Genomic DNA, 24,015 nt, shown 5'->3' with positions numbered 1-24,015 from the left:
TCTTGTCATGAGGACAAGCAGTCCAATGGAGTGGTCCCCATGGCAAGGAACTGAGGCTTCCAATAAGCAGCGCTGACTCGTCAGGCCTGTGGGCGGGCCACCCTGGCTGCCGATCCTCCAGCATGGTAAGCCTTCAGATGACTTCAGATGACTGTGACATCTTGACTGCTACCTTACTAGAGACCTTCAGCCAGAACTACCTACCTGGCTGCTCCAGGATTCCTGCCCTATACAGTCTGTGGCATAACACACACTTCTTTTTGAGCTATTCAATTTTGGGTCATTTATTAGATAGCAGTAGGTAATTCATACATGATCATGGGAAAGACCCTTCCGTTTTATTTTCTTCAGTTTATTCCTCTGAAAAACGTGGTTGGAGGAGATCTGTAGTTTCCAGCTGCGAGGAGCCCTGCGATTTCACAGGGACGGCTAACAGGTTCCTGTTCTATGGGGCAACGTGTAGGTCAGGTGGGTCTCTTGACTCCAACCAGAGAAGCTCCACTTTTATATCTTTTATAACTGGGCTTCAACATAAGATTTGATTTGAAGAAAATAGTCTGTTTTTTGTTATCTGTTGTTAGGCTTTTTAAAAACACATTTTGTGATTTCTTTAATCTTACATGCTTCTTTCAGTTTTGTTTTCCACTTTAAATTGGGCATTCCATAAGGTCCTGTATTTCCAGTGCCCTTGAGAGTAGAGTGTAAGGAGTGTTACATAACAATCCTCTAATTGTTCAGAGGGAAAAACTCAGATGCAGAAAGGGGAAGGGACTTCTCCAAAGATACGTAGTAATTTACTGGTCAAGTTAGGAATGGAATTCAGGTCTCCTGACCCCCAGAAGAGATTATCTATACTGATGAAATAGAGCTATAATTTTAAAGTGTTTTAAAAAATAAATCTTCCAAAAGCAAAGAATAGAATTTGACTTTGGTCAGGTGCAGGGGGAAGAAATGTACAACCACAAATAAGACTCTTGGAACATGCTGTCAACAGGAAGCTGGCTTGCTCATAAAGATAAATCACAGGAGCAGAGATTAGCATTGGAAATCGAACAGAACTTACCAGAGAGTTGTCTGGCATATTTAGTCATTATTGTGCCATGTGGCCATCAGGCAATTAACTAAGCCCCCTGCTAGGCAGAGCTTGGGCTGGGACAGAGAGGTGAGCCACACACTTTTGGTGGCAGCTGCCTCAAGGGTATTTGGAGGTGTTCAGTTTTCCACTTACTACTCCAGATCAGAAATGATAAATTGTTAGCCACTGGAACAGACACAGGTTGAGGGTGAACTTTATAAACATTTAAATACATGTGTATGTACGTATATATGTATGTATATTTGGCCTTAAATTTTTAAAAAATTAGTTGCTAATATTAAATACATAAGTAGATTTCATATAAAATCTAGAATTCTGGTCTCTCTTGAATAAGTGGCAATTCTGGGTGGGCACTGCAGTGTGAGGGCCATCAGTGGAGCTGAGCAGTGGCCATTCCTCCAAGTGGGAGCCTGAGCACACAGCTTCCTACCGTCTCCCACACCCCACTCCTGTTGTTTGTCCTCGGAGGCCACATGCCAGCTGCCCTTTATCAGGGTGCCCGTGATGTTATTTTTCTCCTGGGAGAGTATTTTCTCACCCCTCACTTCACCCATTTATTTACCTGCCTGATCCCTGGAAGAATCTGCTTTTGGGCCTCCCTCCCCTAATGGACTGTTTCCTTCTCTTCCTTCCTCCCACACAGAACTCACTGGAGGCATGGCGCTTGACTTTGACCTGCGGATCTACTCGGTGGGACTTCTCACTGCAGGAGGAGGCGTGGCGCTTCACCTGGGCCCCTGTGGGACGTTCCGGCTCCTCGTCCTGGGTGGGAGACGGAGAGAGGAGATGAAGTGCAGGTAGGCTCAGAGTTATCAGTGCAGCAGTGTATTCTGGTCTGTGCTGGTGGGTGAGTGCTGTGGGGCCTCTGAGATACTGGCCTCGTATTTTTAGACTTGCGCAGCACTCAAGAGTTTATATACCTTTTTCAGTATTATATTATCATTTGATCCTCATACCTTCCCGTGGGGGGCAGCAGAAGGCAACCCTAAATTGGAATATTTGCTAAGAGGAAAATTAAGACGTCGTACAAGACTGTGAGTGACCATACTTGATTTGTCATAGATATGTCTGTCTTCGCCTCATTTCAAAGTATCCTTCACATTTCTGAATTGTTTAAAAAAAAAAAAGTCGTGGATGAGATCAGCCAATGGTAAAAGTTACATAATTTCAACTTACTATGCATTTGTGCATGGAGAGTATTAACACTCAAAATCCTGTCAAAGGTCAGAAAACTGTGAGTGGAATATGATAATAATGTTATATAATAATGACATTAATAAGAGCAGTACGATGTACTCGTACTTTTCTATGTGCGACCTTCCAATGTCCAGGCCCTGTGCTAAGTTCCTTCCATAAAATATTTCCTTTAGTTCTTGCAGTAGCCCAACCAGGTAGGTTTTAACATATCCATGTGAAGCCAGGAAGTGAGGCCCAGAGAAGTGAAGCCCGAGGTAGCTCAGACTGAGCTCTGAGTCCAAAGTTTGCATCCGTAAGTACTAAGTTGTCTTGTTCCTAAACTCTGCAATTGAGAAAGATCTCAAGCTGCATCCATGGGTTCATCTGCGTCTGAAGAAAGAACATGTAAACAGAAGGATGGCTGGGGAAATTTCTAAAAGGGGGTCCTAGAGGTGCAAGCTCAGAATATCATCTAACACCGTTGAAGGCAGGCTCTCCTTCGCAGCTTGATTCCCTCTCTCTGTCCTCTAGTTGAGAGGCCTGACTCACCCACCAATGTCTGATCCCAGTGTGGCTCTCTGGCTCTCCTGTGGGAGGAGAAGGCCTAGGACACGCCAGGTCATGTGATGGCTACAGAGGTTTCACTGTAAATTCACGAGCTGGCCTCTCCTTGGTTTCGTGTGCACGACAGGGAGACTGTGTCCCAGGAGATGAAGTCCTGACTGTAGATGCCACCAGGTGAAGGCCTATGGGGGCGGCCTTCTGTTAGTGTCCCCTCTGAAACCCCAAGACACCACTGAATCAGCAGCATTAATTCACAGAGCCTTCAATGGGTGCAGAAGCCAGTGTCTTGCTCCCACTGGAAGTGCTTTGCAGTTTACGGAGCCCTTCTTCTTCCTAATCTGGGAGCTTTCTGCTGTACCGTTCCACCTCCTATGCCACAGTCTGTGAGAAGAAGGGTCCTCCCTCCCCTTCCAGCCGCTGGTTAAATGAGAATGATCTCTCTGGGGCAAAGGGAGAGAGGAGGAGAGTCGTGTGCTCCGTGGTGATGTTTCTGCCAAGGCACATACACCAGTGGCCCCTAAGGTTATAACGGAGCTGAACAATTCCTATCGCCTAGGGGTGTCATAGCTGTCGTAATGTTGTAGAGCGACGCGTTACTCACGGTTCTGTGGTGCTACTGGTGTGAAGGAACCTGCTGCACAGCCGGGCGTATAACAGCACAGCACGTACAATTATGTACCGACATCGTACTTGATAATACTCGACTGTCGCTTGTTTATGTATATACTATACTATACTATTACTATACTTTTTATCATTCTTTTCGAGTGTTCTCCTACTTAGAAGAAAAAGTTGGCTGTAAAACTGGTCGCCGCGTTCCACCGGCGGCAGCCTCATCCATCTCGTGTTTACCGCGTCTCTTGGTTGTATCATTTTCTCTTGTGCTTGACGTAATGTCGTGTCGTTTTGTACATTACCATGTTGTACAGGTTTGCAGCCTGGGGTCAATAACTACAGCGTACAGCCAGGTGTGTGGCAGGCTGTAGCATCGGGTTTGTGTAAGTGCCCTCTAGGATGTTCGCACAATGACGAGATCGCCTAACAGCGCATTTCTCAGAGCGTATTCCTGCTGTTAAACACTGCATGACTGTAGCCAGGGAGACAGAGAGGGTGAGCTAAGAAGGGGCCTTTGCCACCCTCCTGGGCAGTGCCAAGAGACCATACCTGCATCTTTTCATAAGGAACATCATCGTAGACACGGGGCTCAGGCCACTGATCCTGGTAGGACCTTGCATATCTGGAAAATACAAGGTACAATGACGATGCCACTTTGCAGCTTACAGTGCTTTCCTGTCCAGTTTCTCACTGGATTCTGGCAGCAGTTCATAATGCATGTTGGAAGTTTAGTAATAGCAACCGTTCCAGGCAACACTGGGCTTTATAGGCAGGGACCCATGTGATTCTCACAACAAGCCAGGAAACGGGTCATTCATCACCTCCATGTTATACGTGAGAAAACAGAGGCTCCCAGCTGGCAAGCACCCAGCCCAGGTTGTTGGTGGTGAAAGAGCCGTGACTGGAACCCAGCTCTTCTAGTGCTGAACTCCACAAACCAGCCCTGTATCCGCCCAGATACTCAAGGTCCCGTAGCATGAGAGCAAAACCCAGGGCACTGTGGTGGCTGCAGTGCTTTTGCTCCTTTCACCCACAGCTTCCCCTGACCCTAGTCTGAGCTACCTCCTTTAGACAGCTCACTCCTGCCAGCTGGAAGAGGAAGGCTTGTACTCTGACCTCCCAAGGGGGTAGAGGCTGCCGCAGCCCTTCCTCCCGTCCCTCCCATCGCTCAGACTCAGACCCTGAGAGGGAGCTGAGACAGGAAGGTCCTGGGCAGCCGGCTCTTACAGGAAGGAGTTGCGTCCCGCACTGACGATGCTGGTTAAGGTCTCCACGTCCACGTAGTCATAATGCAGCGCCTCGGGGGTGACTTTGGAGCCCATCTCCACCAACAGCAGCCCAAGCCAGCGGCCCATGTCCTCTGAGCAGCTTGCCTGACGGAGAGGAGACACAAGCCATTTCACTTTGGTACTGTCAGGGCGTCTGGCTACCTGCCTCCTTCAGCCAAACCCGTATTCATGTGGGACCTGTTGTGGAGCCAATACTTAAGGATCCACAAGGAACACGAATACACATCCAGAAACCCACGTGGCTGCCACTCCCCTCTATTCAGGTCTCTGCTCACTGTCATCATAGCCTTTCTGAACCTCAGGTGTGAACACAATGTTTGGGTGTTCCCTGAAAATTCTTCAAAAATATGTAGTTTTTATGAGAGGAGGCTATTTCTTGCATAACTCAATAATTTTTTTCTTGTATTATAATTGCTAATTATTTATAGTATTTTTTATAGGAAAAATCTCCAATAAATTGTTGGTTAACTAAACATGCTTATGTTAGTTGTCATTTTTAGAGCATTATTAGAAAATCAACTTAGCCTGCAAATGCTAAACTTGAATAAAGGCAGTATACTTTTTGCCAGAAAGCTCTGTGTATAATTTACGAGAAGTAATAATAGGCCCATCTCAAAGTATCAAAAATAAAAGTGAGTTACTGGGGTTAATATTTCTTGAAATTTAAGAACCGAGAGAGGCAGTGGGTACTCGGCAAAGAAAACAAGACCAAGAGGCTGGGTTTTAGTTTTAGGGTAAGACCAAGAGGCCACTGACCCTCTGTGGAGCTTTGAACAAAGCACTTGACTGCTCTGGCCTCAGTTTCCTTATTTGTAATGTGAGGGGGTAGTCATGTAGGTTTTCTTTTGGTGTTAACATTGTAAAGTCTAATAGCCAAGGGATTGACATGTAGAAGAGAGATTCAGCGTATTCTGTATGATTTCAGAGAGGATGGCATGCGCCACCATGTAGGGCTGACAATGAATGGTTGAAAGGAAGTCACATATTCATTTAGCCATTTCTTCGACAAATGTTAAGTGAGCCCTTAGTCTGTGCTGGACATCATACTGGGTTCTGGAGAAACAAAGGTATGCAGAACAGGTTTACCAGCTTTAAAGATTTCATCTCAACATAGAGAAAGTTTTTCTAAAAATTTGAGTTGCTCAGTGGAAGGAGCCGGCTACATTGAAGGGCAGTGGTTTATTTGAGGTGGACTGCCACTAGTGGGAAGGGTAGAGGGGATTTTAGAATCAGGTCTGGGTTAGATTAGACTAGACACCTTCAGGTTTTGGATTTTAAGATAAGGGAGAAAAATAAATAAACCGTGGCTCTAGGGTTGCCAGACTTAGCAAATAAAAAGCAGAATGCTCTGTTACATCTGAATTTCAGATAGACAATAAAACATTTTCTAGCATAGGTATGTCCCACATGTTGCATGGGATATACTTGTATTAAAAGCATTATTTGTTTTTTATCTGAAATTCAAGTTTAAGTGGGTGGTCTGTATTTTAACTGGCAATCCTACATCACTCGGCAGCAGTTGGCTTACTTTCCCTTCTTTCTCAGTCCCTGTATCGTCAGTAGCAAGGCCCCTAAGACAAAAGCCAACATCCGGGCCAGAGCTCCCCTCAGCTCCCACCACTAAGGATGACCTGGATTCTCTCCTCTCACCTCCAAGATGGCAACCTCCTGCCGGTTGCGCAGGATCCTGAAGGCAAAGGGGTGTCTGGGCCCAAAGCCCGGGACCACCTCACAGCCTCGGAGGGCAATGGCATTCACGTGGGTCTTGAGGTCTGTGCGGTCCTTGTGGAAATACAGAGTGTTGCACTTTAGGCGGCACCAGCGTTCCTTCCAACTGTGGTTCACCAGCACGTTCAGATAGCCTGGGAGGGGCAGACCAGCAATGTGATTTCCCAGCAGCCCAGCCCTGAGGAAACCCCAGGTGGCGGATGCGAGTTGGGGTGCATGGGTCTATACCCAGGGACAAAGCTCCTGCACAGCCCTTACACTCTAGCTAGACAAGGCCTGTGGGCCCCGGATCAGCTCTCTCCTGGCCTGTGAGCTCAGGCATCCTCTTCTCTCTCTAAGTTTCAGTTTCCTAGCAATGAAATGGGGACTGATAATCACATTTCTACATCACCACACAGCCTTTGGACCATACCAAGCTTGATGAAAAGGGTGGGAACTACTAATAGAACGAATAAAAGACGCAACTCTCCCTCATGGCTTTCGCCTTTCTTCCCCTTAAAATACCAAACTCTTACTGAAAGTCAGAAGGTAATGGATGATGCTGACACCTGGTGGCAGCATGTAGGAACAATGACATCCAACCAAGATAAGGAACGCCAAAATGAGTGAGGTCCAGTCTGATGACTGATGGGTTTAGAATTCCCTCTTAACATTTTAGATTTAAAATTATTTTTTGCCATAATATGAGCTGATCCACTGCTTATAAAATATTTCTGTATAGCCATGTGCCTTTATAATATTCTTTCAGGGTGAGAGTATTACTGCATATCTAAAATATATGATTATCTGTTGAATTCCAGTACATGGAACACACATTTTAATGAACAGAATAATATTCTGTTCATTTTTCTGTTCAGTTTTCCCTTCCAAACCACTTTTAACTCACATTGAATGCATTTATAATGAAAAGTACTTAAATATTTTTATACAATAAATTTCCTTATAAGACTGGGTGGTAAGTTCTACACCTGACCTGACGTATCTTGGGAAATAACATACCCTTCTCTCATCATAGTGGAAGAGATTGAGGCTGAGAGACAAGTAGGGTTGAGGTTGAAGTTAGGGTTACAGGAAGCACAGAAATATGGGAGTCAGTTGGCTTTTCCTTCTGCTGAGGCTGGGGGCCTTATGGTAGAGAAGTGACGGAAGGGCATGGATTGTTGATGGCATGGGGGTTAGCTATCCAGTGGGAGGGTTCTCTCCTCTGCCCTGGGGGCCGGGAGATGGGCCCGGAGGGTCTCCTGGCTTGGACCTAGGGCCCCCGCCCGCCCCGTCAACAGGGTCTGAATTCTCCTCCTGTGCATGCCTGGTACCCACCACAGCACGGGACCTCCTCCTCGGTGGAGGATGTTTGCAGGTCATCCGCCAGCGCCTTCCTCTTGGAGAAGCTGATGATGCGGGTGATTTTGCGGCCTGCAGCCCTGCTCATCGAACCCTTCAGCTCTGCCAGGCTGCTCTTCTTCCCTTTGCCTGTTGTTGCAGAGATGGGTCGGGGAGGGGTGGGAGCCCCGAGGCCCAGATGCATCTGTTCCCAGCCCTCCCACTGGTCCTTTCAGCCTGCACACAGGGCCTGGCCTGCAGCTCCAGGGGTGGATGGGCCAATCACTTCCCTCAGGACCTGCTCTGCACTGCGTGCCTGTGGGCCTGTGCCAAGGCCCATCCCAGCTCTGCCATCCTTTGCCTGAGCCCCCAGCGGCTCCTACCCTGTTCGCAGTTCTCCCGGCGGCCAAGGGTGGAACAGCTGTCGCCCATGCCCAGGCTGTGGGAATCTGAGGTCTGCTTCTCTTGGGACAATCTCTGGGGGGAACACAGACAGCCCCACATCAGAGGGCACGCTCAGAAGTCCCCTTTGTTGGTTCAGTCTCCCCGACCCTTGCACATGAGGACTAGCTAACAAATATTTGTCAGCAACTAGTAAGTACCAGGTATGGGGCGGGGGGACAAAGACGACTTAGGATGGTTGTGTCTTCGAGATACAGTTGATTTAGAGAGCGAGGCAATTCATCATCACACATTGAGATAAATGTCTTAGTAGTTTGGACCATATTGAGCATGTGACAGGGAGCTGGGAAGATATTTCCGTGGGAAACTGCTGTTCTGCAACCAGTTTAGGGAGGTACTTCCAGTGGCACCATGGAGGGCAGACAGGAGGGAACGAGACTGGAAGCAAAGGACCTACTTGAGAGAGTGTCATCCTGGGCAAGACGAGACTCAGAAACGAGATGAACGAGGATGATAGTGAGGATGGAGAAAAAGAGATGAGTTGGCATTTTCAAAATAGTCATGCCAGGTCAATTAAGTGCCTACTAGGTACTGTGGGAGATGGCGCGGAGTAGTCGGATGGGACTGGGACACGCTGCCCAAGGGCGAGGGACTCGCTTCTGTGACTGCGGGAATGTGGGAGAATCCTTTAATCTCCCCAAGGCTCGGTTTTCTCTTCCGAATCACACTCTTTTCAGTGGGCTGCCGTGAGGCCCTAGGGAGCCCACGTGGAATTACGCAGGCAGCGGACTGTCATTTCTAGCATCTGCATGGTGTGCTGCCCTCTCCCTTTAGGGAGCTAAGCTGTGGGCTGCACGCATCTGTTTGTGTTAAGATAGCACCCGGGGCCCAGCACAGCGCTTGATGCTCACTCACTACTCGAGTGGAGCTCAGGATTCCCCTTCAGGGGCCAGGTTGCAAAGTCATTGAGAATCAGGCTGCCCGATGTAAATCCTAACTCTGTTTCTTATTAACTATGTGACTTTGTAAATCTCTCTGTGCCTGGCTTCCTCATCTGAAAATGTAATTCATCAAAGAGTTGTAGAAATTAAATCAGGTAAAGACCTGTGAAGCACTTACAACAGTGCTGGCCACACGGTCATATTCTGTAACTGTCGGCCTTTATTGTATCATGCAGAACCCATGTCTGGGGCTCTCAGACCTGCCCTAGGATTTGGGGCTGCGTCTCCATCTCACCCACAGCACCAGGCAAAGCGTAGGCACCAGCACATGTCTGCCAATAGCCTGACCAACTGCTAAATGAGTGCTTCGCTCATATATGTCCCAGTGGGGCTCACTCCTTTTCTGATTGACAAATGCAAGTTAATTTTCATGGCTCCATTCGAACAGGACCACTCCTGACCTGGCAGGGTTATTCATGCCCAATTCTGGCTTGTACTGCACCGTGGACATGGGCATTCATTCATTCAATAGAAATGTACTGAGCACCTACTGTTGTGCCAACTAACTCTGTGCTGGCCACTCATGGCTTATGCGACACCACTGCGCGTGCCCACTTCACCACCAGTCTAAGACCCCCCACCCCCCCACCCAGGGCAGAGCCTGTGCTGAGTCCCTGCCGCCTGGCCCACGGAGACCTCATGGAGACAGACGTACCTTGTCCAGGTCCAGTTTGCACAGGAGGACTGGGGATCTGGGCATGTCCGTCCCCTCGGCCCCCGTGATGGGCTTGCTCACCTCTCGGATGACCTGTGGAGAGCATGCACAGGTGTGAGCAGGTGGGCAAGGATGCTGTGGATGCAGAGGGAAGAGTGGTCTGTCCCATCAGGGCCATTGAGCAGAGGGGTTAGGACCACTGGACAGAAGACATGGGTTGACGTGGCCTCCTGCCACGTGTGTGGGGCACAACTGCATTTAAAAAAGGCTTTCTCTTGTAGGCCCTTGAATTGAAAAGATGTGGGCCTGGGAACCAGAGGCTTGGCTTCTAGACCTGGCTCCATTGCTGATTAGTTGCGTGGCCTTGAGGAAAGCCACTTTCCTATTCTGGGCCTGAATTTCCCTTTTCTGGGCCTCAATTTCCCCATCTGTTACATGGGTTATAACTTTAGTGGGTTGTCTGAGGACCAATGAGACGATAGGGATGAAGGGCCACGTAAAGTGGGACACCCTGCACAGGGGTGAGCGACTTGCTTCTATGACTGTGTTGGGCCTTTACAACAGCCTGTGGGGCAGCCAAGTTTATCCCGTCCATTTCAGAGATGTGAAAACTGAGACTCCAAGGCGTTAACTCACTCATCCAAGGTCACACATCCAAGGCCACACAGCATAAGCATCCAGATCATGAAATAGCAACAGCCACCATTTGTAGTTCACCTGTCAGGTGGCTTTCCATGGAATATCCCATTGTATCCCCACAGAAACCTTGTGGGGCAGGGGTGACTATGGTCCCTAAGTCACAGATTAGGATGATGAGGCTCCAGGAGGTGGAGCCATGGTTGCCAGCCCTTAACTCTGGGCTAATGGCCTCCCGGGACTGGATGTCAGGACAGGCCTTCCACCTGGCCCCTGGAAGGACAGAGGCTCCCCAGCAGGCAGGTTCTCTCCCTTCCTTCCCTTCCTGAGACAAAGGCAGTAATGAGAACACTAAACATTCCAGTGGGAGAGCTGGTTATCACAGGAAGGGAGGGAGGATGGAGAGGGAGAGGCTTGGTTTCTTTGTTCCAGCAGGAAGACCATAGTTGGAGAGAGAAAGGTATCACAGTGAAATGGAGGCAGGGGGCAGGGCTGGAGGGCCCGCTATAAGGGATTGGAGGTGGGGGCTTCACCGTCATTGCACAGTAATCACTGATGACTACTAAGCACTTACTGCCTGGTAGGCACTATGTCCACTGTGTCTGGAATCCTAACAAGAAGCATTTTATAGAGGAGGAAATGGACACAGAGAGGCGAAGTCATTCGCAGAAGGTCACACAGCCATTTAGGCCTGGGACTTGAACTCGTCTATTTCACCAAAGGCCTCCCTCATTTTCATTATGCCACCCTGCCTATGGCTTTTGGAGTAGATTTCCTTATTAGCCTCTAATCCTGGCCCCAATCACTTGGTTATATGACCTTTGGCAAGTCACATATGTTCTCTGTGCCTCAGTTTCCTCATCTGTAAAACGTGAACAATAATAGTCCCATTGCGAAGAGTAAATGAGGTCATATACATAACCTCTTAGCACAATGCATGGCACAAAGTAAGTGTTCAATATGCAGTAACTAACTGTGCTGTGTAGCTTCAAGATGCAGAAGTTCGACCACGGCTGGATGTTATATGGAAGGATTTTTCCTTTTTTAAATGAAAAAAAAAGGATTAGCTTATCTAATGATAAAATCAGCTTCCTTGGTAGATATTAAGCTCCCCTTTCTAAGCAGTGTACAAATGCAGGCTGGACAAAACCACAGTAGGGATGTTAGAAAGGAGAGTCAAATAGTGAGGAGGTACAGAGGCCCCCAGCCTGAGGTCTGTCTGTCTCCTGGAGATGTCCGAGGCCCATTTCCACACCTAAGCCTCAGCCATGCACAGGCCTTGATCCCACTCCCTTGAACAAAGCCTATTCCTCCAGGGACAGGAGCCCACCCCACTTAGTGCTGGGCCCGGGAAAGGGAGGAAGGGCGGGCAGGCGGGAGGCGAGCTCAGGCCCCTGTACCTTCAGCCACTCCTCGGCCTGCTCCCGGCTCTGCAGTGCTAGCACCAAGACCTCAGTAGCCCCCTGGGAGAAGCGCAGCTCATGCCTCTTGTGCCGGCTGTCCTTGGGCACATAGATGACGTTGCAGACATCCAGCACCAGCCTCAGATGTGGCTGCCGGTCCTTGGAGCTTTTATAACACTGGGGAGGGAGAGAAGAGGTCAGGGCTTCTTGGAGTGGAGGGTGAGGAGGGGACACCTTTACACAAAGGCTTGGGGGAGCTCGACTTATCCCACAGAGACCTCCCCACCCAGTTCAACTGTGGCACTGCACAAAGACAGGTGCTGTGGCTGTTCACCCCAGAGAAGAGAAGCCTGGGAGGGGGTATCTTTGAGTCATCTTCAGATCTCCAGCGTTACTGAGGTGCCCTGCGGGGCACAACTACCTATTAGGAAAAGGTAGATTTTAGCACACTAGTCTAGTCTAGAGAGCCATTCTACTGTAAAGAACTCTTAAAGAGAAGAAACAGGCTGGCTTGGGAGGAATTCAGCTCCCTGCTACTAATGGGCTACTGGGCAGGAACGTGGGAGTGAGAATTCTAGCAGAGACAGAGGGTTGGGCTTGGGAAGTCAATAGTTTATCAATAATGATTCTCACTTCCCAGTTCTTGTTATGAGGCCAGCATTACCTTGAGACCAGAAACTGACAATGACATTACAAAAAAGGAAATTTATAGGCGAATCTGTCTTATAACAGTCGCAAAGGCCCTAAACAAAATACTAACACATAGAATCCAGACACGTAAAGCATAGTGAATCAGACCAAATGGTGTTTGTTCTAGGAATGTAAGAGGGGGTTAGCATTCAAAACCAACCATGTCATTCATCATACTACCGTGTTTCCCCGAAAAGAAGACCTAGCCGGACAATTAGCTCCAGTGCATCTTTTGGAGCAAAAATTAATATAAGACCCGGTCTTATATCATACTATATAATACATACTATATATATGCTATATATTGCTATATATATATACACACACACATACTATATAGTATATATATATATACTATAGACCCGGTCTATACTATACTATACTATACTATACTATACTATACTATACTATAATACCAGGTCTTATATTAATTTTTGCTTCAAAAGATGCATTAGAGCTGATTGTCCGGCTAGGTCTTCTTTTCGGGAAACAGGATGACAGAAAAAAAGGAGATAAACCACTTATTTCAATAGAAGCAGAAAAAGTATTTGATAAAATTCTGCACCTACAAGGTGTGATCAAAAGTATTGTGAATGTTTAAATAAAAAAATTATTACAGTAAAAGAAACATTGTCATTAATCCCCTCAAAATACTCCCCCTCACTTCAAACACACTTATCCCATCATTCTTGCCCCTTTCTGAAGCGGTTCTGGAAGTCCTCTTTCGTGTCTTTAGTTGCACTGTTGTGGCTGCCTCAATGTCCTGAATCGATTCAAAACGTTTACCTTTCATGGTCATTTTGACTTTGGGGAAGAGCCAGAAGTTGCACAGTGCCAGGTCTGGTGAATAAGGAGGATGAGGACACACCGTCATTTTTTTATTTGACAGAAAGTGCCATATCAGAGCGATGTGTGACACGGAGCGTTGTCATGATAGAGGAAGTCAAGACACTCACGAAAGAGGACTTCCAGAACTGCTTCAGAAAGGGGCAAGAACGATGGGATAAGTGTGTTAGAAGCGAGGGGGGGAGTTTTTTGAGGAGGATTCATGGCAATGTGTCTTTTACTGTGCTAGTTTTTTGACTTTAATCATTCACTGTATTTTTAGATCGCCTCGCATTTGTAACATAGACTCTTAGCAAAGTAGGAATAGAAGGGGGCCTCTGTCATGTGATAGGCAGCATCTACAAATCATCCACAGCAAGTATCAGCCTTGATGGGGAATCGCTGAAACTTTTCCTTTGAGTTCCGCACCGAGACAAGGATGGCTGCTCTTACCCCTTCTGTCTACATTGTGCTGGGGTTCCTTGCCGGTATGGTAAGTCGAGAATAACTGAGGGCATAAAGAGTGGGAAGAGTAACTCATGCCCCTGGACTCATTCTGGACTGGGATTAGCTTTTCACTGCTCCAGGTGAGAAAAGGTCATGTTTCAAATGGATGCATGTTAGGCAAACCTTGTCAATAGATTTCTGGGTAAAGAGCTCTTATTTTTTTCTGAAATTATGTCCATCCTCCTGCTTTGGAATTAAGGCTACATTTTTTAAATGAAATAATAGTGATGAGAGATGGCGAATTGAAGAAAAAAAGCTTGAAGAAAGCAAGTGCTGAGTGGGCTTAGTTTTGGAAAAGACAGATGTATGGAAATGAGGGTAGAAATACGCGTCTGTCTATTAAAACTTAATAGTTGTTACCTCTTGGTCAGTGGGATTATAGGTGGTGTTTTTAAAAATAATTTTTCATTTTGTTTTTCTCTAGTTTTATAAGTAAACACATTTACTTCCATAATGAAAACAATAAACATTATTTTAAGGTGATAAATTTATCTTTGGCAAAACAAAGACTTATCTATATCAGGTCTTCAAGTTTTTTGTTTTTTTTTAAAAATTATGCTCTAGTGGGAGAGCACCGATCTTCAAAGCAGAGGCTTTGAGCCTCCGTGCACAAAGCAAGCCCAGAGGAACTGACGCCTGCACACACACACACACACACACACACACACACACACACACACACACACGCGCACAAGTCCACGTGAGGCCAAGAGCAACATGGCCGCCCCCACTCACCAGGAGCTGGTCCTCCTTGATGACGGTCAGCTGCTTGGCCCACTGCCCGAAGCGCTTTTTCCGCAGCAGGAAGGCACATATCCTGCAGTCCCTCACCAGGTGCATGGAGGCCTCCTCTGAGGGCCACTGGTGCCTGGGCCGCAGCCCCTTCCCGTCCTCCTCCTCCTCGTCGTCATAGGACTCATAGGAGCTGCTCATTGCGTCAGAGTCATTGTCTGCAGGCGCCATGGGAAAGGACCCGCCGTGACCCGGGGGCACCTCCTCACCCCTCTGCAGGCATTCCTGCTCTGGGCTCCCGGGACCATGGAGGGGTGAGGCACGATCGTGGAAAGGACTTAACCCCCACATGGGTGCTGTTTTACAGAGTTCCCACTAGCTGTGTGACCTTGGTGGCTTCACTCCTCTGAGCTTCAGTTTCCTCATCTAGGAAATGGGCATAATGAATAACAGTATCTACCTAATGGGGCTGTTGTAAGGATCAGTGATGCGGAGTGTTTGGCCAAGTGTCTGGCACTCAGTGAGTGTTCAGTAAACATCAGCGACTGTCACTGTCCCAGCGTGTTGACATCCATTGTCTCAGGTCACTCTCACAGCACTCCAGCAAATCCCCATTTTATATATAAGGAAACGAGGCTCAACGAGAATAAACAACTGGCTAAGGTCAGTCACCACGAGTCAGGGCAAGGGCTCTGTCAGAAACTCCTGACTCCTGGACCCCAGGCCCACGGAGAACAAGGGCTTCGGGGCCTCCATGGTGACCCTGCGGGGTGAGGGGCTGGTGGGCATGTGCGTGCCCAGGCCTGCCCTTCGAGGACAGAACCTGACTGAAGTCCCATTAGGCACTTACAGGAGTTCTTCAGCTCCCCGTTCATCGTGGTCGCAGGGTAGCTGCTGTCTGCGTCCTCGTAGTAGCCGTCCACAACGGAGTGGGCTGGGCTGCAGCCATCTGTGGGTTTGGCAGAAAGAGCTGCACTCTGGACAGATGCAGGCAGACTCCCAGGGGCAGGGCTGGGGAAGACCCGCCATACCGTGCTCTCCTCAGGGAAGAGAGGGTGGCACTCCTGCAGCACCTTGGTCAGGGTGTGGGGTCTCCTCTCTCATCTCTTCTGCTCTGCTGCCCCACATGCCCTCTGTGTTCCTGTCACCAGGAACTGCCCTGATGGGCCCTGTCACACCTCCAGGCCTCGTTCACGCTATTCCTTTGCTCTCTTATTTTCTCCCAGAGAACTCCTATTCACCCTCCAAGACCCAGCTCAGAGATCTTTCATCTGACCTTCCCAGGCAGACAGTGGTCAGCCCTCCTCAGTGTCCCCAGAGCATTGGTGTGTGTGGATGTGTGTCTTGGTCACAGCGTGGAGTGGTGTCCCAGCATCTGGGCTCAGACGCCCTTCCTGCGCTGCCTCTGCCCCATTTTCTGCTACCTTGGCCTTTCTGTTTATTCCTAATACATCTCCCTGTTTGTCAAGGTGTTTCTCCTAAGCCTCTGCAACTACAAAGGAGGACATGGACTGGAGAAGGTAATCAGAACACAAATAAAAGTGAATACAACAGCTGCCTATGCTGAATTTTCACAACACATTCCCAGTCAGGGGGCGGCATAGTACAGGGGTCGGGGGTATCTCACATTTTATCCTGCATCAGAATTACGAAGGGTCTTTTTAAAATGCAGATCTCTGGGCTGTATCCCCAGAGATTCTGATTCACTGATGTGGGCTGGGCTGAGGAATGTGCATTGAAAAAACCCAACTATTTAATAGGACATTTAAACACATATGTAAAAATAGAAAATAAACTGAACTCCAAGGAATCGGATTTTTTAAAAAGTAATTAAGGTTCTTTTGATGTAGATGGTCTCTGGAGCATATTCTGAAGTTCAGTGGACTAAGGGTGTGTGCTTTGGGTTGATCAGATTTGGGTTCAAATCTATCTCTACCATTTGCTGAGTGACCTTGGAAAGAAAACAGTTTCTCTGAGTTTCAGATTCTTCATCTTAAAGTGACATGAACAGTTTGTACCTCAGATTAGCGATATAATGCATGTAAACTCTCAGCACAGTGCATGACACAGAATGTACTAGAAAAACGCCAAGTATTATTATTATTGTCTCCTTCGATTTCCGTAATACAGGGATATAGGTATCAGCCTCATTTTACAGATGGGGCAACTGAGGCCAGACACAATTTGCTAGTGACAGAGCCTGGATGAGAACCAAGGTTGCCAGCTTAGGGGACAGAGACACATGCTCCTCCAGGAAGCCTTCCTTCACCCAGTCCAACTTGCTCGCATATCACACTGTTCTCCAGAGCACGGCTCTGGGCTTCCAGCCCCTACTGTCCATCTGTTTCCGGAGGATGGCAGTGCTGCAATTCTCTGCGCCTGGGACATCCAGGTCTATCTCCCCAGTGAGGTTCAGAGCCTGCCTTTCCCAGCATGCTCTCTGAGGCCTCAGAGGCTGGTGACATGCCCGGTGAGGTGGCTGGGGAGTCAGGGCCAGAGGTGGGCTGGAGGAGGAGGGTGATGGGGAAGAGGGCAGGGGCACGGGGCAAAGTGCTCAGACTTTGGCAGGGCTGGACACTGCGTGTGGGAGGACGGATGCTCCCTGGTGGGTTTGGCGCTCTCTCCCTGGACAAGGCCCCAGGCCCTTCCTGAGGCCCTCCCTTCCCTCCTGCCCAGGACCCCCGCTGCTCCGGAGGCAGCTTCTCAGTCTCTGGGAGTGAGCTCTCCAGGGAGCAGGACGAGCCTCATCCAGCTGAGGGTCTTGACCTGGGATTCATGGCCCAGCAGCACTTTATCTCCTCCTTCCTCCCCTGTTCTTAGGTGGATAAAATAGTCACCTGCTCCACATACAAAAAGCTGCTTTCCGGGGGTGGGGGTTGTCCAAGGCCACACAGAACTGGGTCTAGAACCAAGTCCCTGAGCCCAACGCCACACCTGCTGGCCCATCCAGCTTGTCAGGAAGAGGCCAGGTGCTCAGGTGGCCCCTCCTCAGGAGGTGGGCGTGGCTGTGTGGGTGCTGAACTTGGAGCTTCAGGAGAGGAGCCTCCTCCCCCTGGCCCCTGACTCCCAGGGGCACTGGAACTTACTGTGGGAGCTGATGTACTCGGGGGACTTGCCTGGCCCCAGGGGAAGGGCCTCCTCATAGTAGTCTTCTGGCGGAGGCCTGTTGGGAAGCGGTGGGGGCAGGTCGGCTGCCTGGAGGGGACGAAGGAGGTGTGTGAGACCACGAAGGCCAGAGAGGGACGCGGGAGTTCCTACAAGGCAGGACGCAGCGTCTGAATGTGAAGCCATAGCTTCTAACAGGCTTGCGGAAGGGCAGAGTGGGAAACCTTGAGAGTGTACTCGGTCTTACATCAGGGCTCCTCTGTGATGTCTGAAAGTTGTGTGGGCTGCCACACAGAAGTAGTTATACACTTGATGACCACATGCAGAACCGTTAAAGCTACCACGAGCTCTGCAATACGCATCCACGTACATGTGAGGAACAGCAGGACAAGGAACTGGGAGACATGTTATCTAGTGAAGCTGTATCACCTTGTGGCTGCGAGGTTACACTCTGAGGCCAGGGAGCCCTGGCTCTCCAGCTAAGCTCTGTCACTTGCTAGTGGTGGGACACTGACGTGTTACTTACTCTCTCTGAGCCTTAGTTTCCTTACCTGTTAAATGGGGATAACAATTCTACCAACCTAACTCAGTTGCTATGAGCATGTAAAGGACACAATAAGTGGTCAACAGTTGGTCCTGTTGATGGTGATGTTGACGGTGAATTACGCAGTTAACAGAAAATGCTTGATGTGATTATGGGCCCTGATTCCACGGCTCCAAGCCTGGGAACCCTAGATCCATACTGTCATTTTGTAGGTAAAAAACTTAGGCTCAGAGAGGGGAAGTGATTTTCCTAAGGCCACACAGCAGCAGGGAGGAGAGCAGAGGCCACCCAACTTGTGGTCCAGAGTTTTCCCCATCACTTCACCTGTATTACTGCAATCAGAAGTTTGGGTGGGGACGTCCTTTGGGCCTGAAGGGGCAGGTCAGTTCACCGCATTATCCCTACTCAGCACAGGACAGTGAGCATGAGTCATTGAAATGTTCTTGTGGTGTTTCCGCCCTTAACCACGCATAGAAGAGAGATCAGGGTCCTGTACAGCCAGGAGTGTCCCCTGCATCAGGGCGAGAGCTTCCCTTGCCCCTTCCAGAGGGACAGAGTACCTGAGGGTGTGGGAACCCAGGCCATGACTCACATGTTTCAGAGACGGGCTCTTGGCTGGCTCAGGGCTGGCTCCTTTTCCAGGCTCCCCATCGTCCTCTGGCATGTCCCGAAGGTCGCTCAGGTCACAGTCTACGCAGTGTCAGGCCATTGGGTAGAGAAAGCCGAGGATGAGCATGGCAGAGCAGGAAAAGGGCTGGATTTGTCGTCAGAAGGCCTCCACCACCTCCTCCATTCGTACCCTGAGCAAACGACTTCCTCCCTCTCAGACTCAGTCTTCTCATCTGTAAATTGGCCTTGTCTATCTCCCAAGGTTATCGAGCAGATCAAATGAGATAATTTTTGGTCCAGTGCGTTGGAAATGTTTCCGGGTTATGTTATGACAGTGCAGTACCTTCCCAGTCTGTCAGCCCCTCACACTCTCCCACCTGACCCACCGCTTTCTCGCTGTGTGGAGTACTGCTGTCCTCCCTCGAGACAGAGCAGGCATCGCACACACCCTGCACACAGCCCAGCTTAGCTGTTCCTACACCCGCGGTGCCACTGCTGGCCCACCACAGCTGCTCCATTTTCTGCTGAGCTGTTGGACTGCTCAACTCAGAGCCGCCGGTGCCACGACCCACGGATGCGAGGAACAGGCAAGACAGTGCCCTGTGTGCCATCCCTTCTTTGGCCTGTGTGTTCATGCCTCCCTTTCCTCAAATCTTGGGGATCATTTCCCATAATGGTACAGATTTTGACTAGACTTTCAGACCTGACAGGGCCCAGAGAGACCCAGGGACTTACCTAAAATGACTCCATGTTGTAATGTTGGAGTCAGGCCCCAGTCGGTGCAGGTAATTCCCTTCCACCGACTGAGGTTGGGAGAGGGTCACTTACCAAATTCTTCAAAGAGGGACTCCACGAAGCTGGGCCCAGAGTGGAGGTCGGCTGTGTTCACATACAGGTAGGACACTTCTTTTGCTGTGAGGAAGGAGGAGACCTGCGGCTGCTGACTGAGGAGGGGCCAGGTCTCCCCACCCCACTCAGACACCCGTCTTAAACCCACAGGCACAGCACTCGGTTTGCAGAGCACGTGCACAACTGAAATGACTTCCCTGGTTTTCCAACTTTGTTTTCATTTTTACATTGTTACGGAAGATCTCTGTCTTCAAGTGAAAGGGTGCCCAGAGCCCAGTACGGAAAACAACATGGGGGTGCTCTAGAGACAGCCAGGCTCTGGCAAGCGCTGCCCCGTTCCTCCTCCCACAGTCTGTGAGGGCAGCGAACACACCAACCTGGTTTGCACTGGGGAGGGAGGCCCAGAGAGTCACCCAGTGCTGATTTCCCACCATGTCGCTCAGACCCCTCCCACAGAGCGGGTCGTGGGTACAGCTCACGAGAGTTCCCCGAGCTCTTGATTTACACACATGATTTCACGGGCTGACTTAGGGTGAGGAAAGGCTGGGCCAGGTGAGGAGCTTGCTGCTGGGCACCCAGGGAGGCAGAGAAGTCGGGGGAAGTAGAGGGAGGGGCGTGAGTAACGATGTGGGGCGGGTGTGAGTGTGTGTGTGTGCACCTGTGTAAAGGAGTGTGTGCTGTGTGTGTGCTGTGTGTCTATCTGACGTATGTCAGCCTGCATGTGTGTGGGCGTATGCGCGCGTGAGCTGTGGATATGATGCGTATGTTGGTGTGTGATGTGAGACTGCGGGTTTGAGGTGTGTCGCGTGCTGTGTCCGTGAGTGCGTGCGGGTGGCGAGGGCCTGCTGTGTGCTGTATGTGGTGTGCGTCAGGTAGTGTACATTTGCTATGGAAGAAAGTGCTATGCATGTGAGAACGCGAGGTGTGTGAGTGTGGCATGTGCTAGGTACCTGAGTGTGTGTGGCGTGTGCATTGTGTGTGTGTTTGCAGTGGGCTGAGGATGTAGGGTGCACAGACCACAGCCGGGTTGCGATGGGAAAAGGCCGAAGTGGACGTGACTCTGGCTCGGCCGTGTAAAGCGCTGCACGCCATGCTCTGAGGCTGCGCTTCCTGCTGCCCGCAGGCCTGGGCAGTACTGAAGGCTCTCAAAGAGCTCCAGGCAGAGTGCTGATGGCTGACCTGGGAGCGGCTGTAGGTTCTGTAGGATGGAAGCCACGGCCATCTTCTTCTCCAGGGTGGTGTCGCTGAGGTACTCCTGGTCCAGGAGGCTGAGCAGCCCCGTGAGCTCGGGGAGCAGCTGCTCCAGCACTGAGGAGGAAGCACGATCATGGCTCTGCGTCTGGGATCCTGGCCCTGCCCCCACCCACCAGAGGCCAGAGAAGCAGGGACCAGAGGGCAGGGCCAGGCGCCACGAGAGACCTCAGAGGCCCTCACACAGCTGTCCCAGTGCTGGCTTCCCAGCCTCCCTTGGGAGAGCCCTGCTCACTTAACCGTGACATTCCTCTGGGCCTTCCCATTCTGCCTCAGGTCTCATATAGCCTTGGCCTGAGGACTGAACCTCCCAGGCTCACCCCGGCCACTGGGGGCCCACGTAGCCCGAGCAGAGGCACTTAGGCCGCCCTGTCCCAGGATGCCCTCTGCTTCGCAGGTCCAGGGCTCCTTCCTCACTGCAACTCCAGGCTCAGTGCAGGGCCCAGGCTGAAGCCCCCGGCCATCCAGGACACAGGCAGGAAGGGAGCCTTCCTGTCCCATCAGTTCATATGCTTCAATCTCTGGAACCTTCTGTTTCCGGTGCCTGGTGGGAGCCAAACTAAACATTAACCCTTCTTACCCCAGGCCCAAAACTGTCCTCACCATTCTTTCTTTCCGTGCTATCCCAGTGTTTTTCAAACTTGAGTGTACATAGCAATTAGCTGGGGATCTTATCAAAATGCAGATTCTGACTCAGGAGGTCAGGGTGGGACCTGAGAGTCTGCATTTCTGACCAGCTCTCAGTGGCTGCTGCTGCTGCTGCTGGTTGAGACCCCATGAAGTCGCCAAATCCTAGAGCACAGAATCCGTTCAAGACAAGCGTGCCAAGACCATGATGTCATGGATGTCTCCCTGTCCCGAATAGTAACAGGGACTTGGTTCGCCTCAGAGCTGAGGACCAGCCTCATTTCAGCAGTGCTACTATTTTCCTGCTCTGCAACTCCCCAGTCATTTGTGCATAATAATAAAAGCTCACCTGTGCTGAACGGTTATTGTGAGCTGTGCTAAGCCCTTTTCTACTTAGAGTCTTCTTTAAATCTCATATCAAGCATTTTATCATCTCCATTATCTGGAGGAGGAAACTATGGCTCAGAGCGGTTAAACAACTTCTCCAGGGTCACACAGCCAGCAGAGACTGGATCTGGCTCCCTCACTCTGCACCTTTAACCACAGCACCACATTGCCTTGCAGTATTTTATACCGACCTACCAGCACGTTTTGAGATAGGTCCCATCATCATCCCTGTGCTTTAGATGAAGAAACTAAGGCTCAGAGAAGGTAAGGAACTTGCTTGAAGTTACAGAGGCAAGCAGAAGAGCCAGGACGTCAGCTTCAGTCTCTTGACTCTCCCCACTCTGGGCCCCCCTGAGGAAATGGTGAGACTCTCACTTATAGATACAGGGTCTGGATGACTAAGAGGGGGTATGACATTGTGCATAAGAGAACCCGCCCTGGAGCCAGACCACCTGGGTTCACGTTCAGGCTCCATCATTCATTAGCTGTAGGACCTTTGGCAAGTTACTTAGCCTGTGACTCAGTTTCCTCCTCTGTAAAGGAGGGTAATAACAGTACCTGCCTCATAGGGTTGTTGGAAAGAAGAAGTATGCCATGCCTAAAAAGTGCCTTGCGCCGTACATAGTAAAGGCTCACCCCAAGCCAGCTCTTATCACTGCCATGCAGTGTCTACCACGCTGGTCTATGCTGTGTGGGTCTGTGTGAGCATGTCTCCCTCAGCAGCCTGTGGGGTTCTAGAAGTCGTAGACTGTACTGTGAATCTCAGCTTCCTGCACATCCAGTCTGGGGCCTGCTCAGTGTGGGTGCTCTCTATGGGGTTGATGAGAGAGAGAACAAACAGATGACCAGACAGGACTGTTTTGAAAATAGAAATCTTAGGTATAGTGGCACTTGAAGGAAAAATGTGACATTGCAGTCTGTGGCAATCCATCATCACCTCCAATTTGTTGGACATGAACTCAGAGCTCACAGCTACCACCTCATGAGCTCTCTCTGCCTTGGGGCACTGAGGGAGGAGGCTTTCTCTGCAATGTCTCATCTAATCCCTGCAGCACATCTGTGAGTAGGTCCTACTGGGATACCTGTGTTCTAGAGGATACAGAAGCGATGAGATGGTAGCACAGCTTGAAAGAGGTGGAGCCAGGCTGACTGCTGCTTTGTGCGATTCTTCGAGCTGCTGAGTTACACAACTGAGGGGGCACCGCTCACCTCAGAGCCCAGGTGAATGGTGCCTGGAGGCCCTGCTGCCTCCAGGACCTGAACCCTTGCGATGCCATGTGATGGAGGCTTCTGGATAGGGCGTGTGTGTGTGGGGGGTCCTTTGAAGTAGGAAATCATTTTAAATCATTTTAGCCAAATTTTAGCTGTCGTGAAAGAAATGTTTTCAAATGGAATCACAAAGCTCTCTGGCACCCTCAGCAGAGACACCAAAAGTCAATTAACTCAATTCCAAAATGCTTACCGGACACTAATTATGTGCCACTTGGAGGAATGAGGAAATGAATACGGTTCCTGTGGGTATCCTCTACCTCCCACAGGTAATTCCTCACAAGGGAGGCCGTGCTAAATGCTACCGGGAAGGCACTGCAGACAGGGTACCATGGGGGCTTTCTTGTGGCCTGCAGCCATGGGTCATCCCTGAAACTTCAGGACAGTGCTCTGCTGTCATGCAGGAATGTCAAGGCTCTGGGTGCAATGCTGTTTATCCCTCTACCAGTGGTCCTGAAACTTTGGCCGCAGGACTCCTTTACACTTTTAAAATTTATTGAGGACCCCAAAGACCTTTTGTGTTATGTGAGATACGTCTACTAATACTGACTATATTAAGAATTAAGACTGAGAAAAATTTAAAACACAAGAATACACAGGCATACCTCCCATTAGCCTTCAGAGCTACCACATCATCACATGTCATATAGTCCCTGGAAAGACTCCACTGTACACCAGTGAGAGAGGGAAAGTGCAAAGGCAGGGAAGGCCTTAGTGCTACATAGTTTTTACCTC

General features: G+C 49.7%; 1 protein-coding gene across 2 annotated transcripts in view; it reads right to left on the bottom strand.

Annotated features, from left to right (window-relative positions):
* AFAP1L1 (actin filament associated protein 1 like 1) overlaps positions 1-24,015 on the bottom strand; it is a 58,147-nt gene that overhangs the window by 11,678 nt on the left and 22,454 nt on the right. The window contains exons 2-16 of one of the 2 annotated variants that reach the window (XM_081035177.1): positions 21,318-21,541; positions 20,926-21,054; positions 19,726-19,809; positions 18,881-18,978; positions 17,726-17,834; positions 15,490-15,588; positions 14,643-14,857; positions 11,883-12,062; positions 9,847-9,939; positions 8,172-8,265; positions 7,786-7,938; positions 6,391-6,602; positions 4,679-4,824; positions 4,001-4,073; positions 1,747-1,858 (exon numbers count right to left, since the gene is read on the bottom strand). In XM_081035177.1, coding sequence (XP_080891303.1) covers positions 1,747-1,858; positions 4,001-4,073; positions 4,679-4,824; positions 6,391-6,602; positions 7,786-7,938; positions 8,172-8,265; positions 9,847-9,939; positions 11,883-12,062; positions 14,643-14,857; positions 15,490-15,588; positions 17,726-17,834; positions 18,881-18,978; positions 19,726-19,809; positions 20,926-21,054; positions 21,318-21,498 — 1,978 coding nt within the window. In that variant the 5' untranslated portion in view covers positions 21,499-21,541. The remainder of the gene's footprint in view (positions 1-1,746; positions 1,859-4,000; positions 4,074-4,678; positions 4,825-6,390; positions 6,603-7,785; positions 7,939-8,171; positions 8,266-9,846; positions 9,940-11,882; positions 12,063-14,642; positions 14,858-15,489; positions 15,589-17,725; positions 17,835-18,880; positions 18,979-19,725; positions 19,810-20,925; positions 21,055-21,317; positions 21,542-24,015) is intronic. The other variant, XM_081035178.1, reaches the window with a different exon arrangement.

This window comes from Rhinolophus hipposideros (genome assembly GCF_964194185.1).
Source record: "Rhinolophus hipposideros genome assembly, chromosome: 23".
NCBI classification, from domain to species: Eukaryota; Metazoa; Chordata; class Mammalia; order Chiroptera; family Rhinolophidae; genus Rhinolophus; species Rhinolophus hipposideros.
Note: the sequence above shows the minus strand (reverse complement) of the source record. Positions and strands in the feature narration are given on the sequence as shown.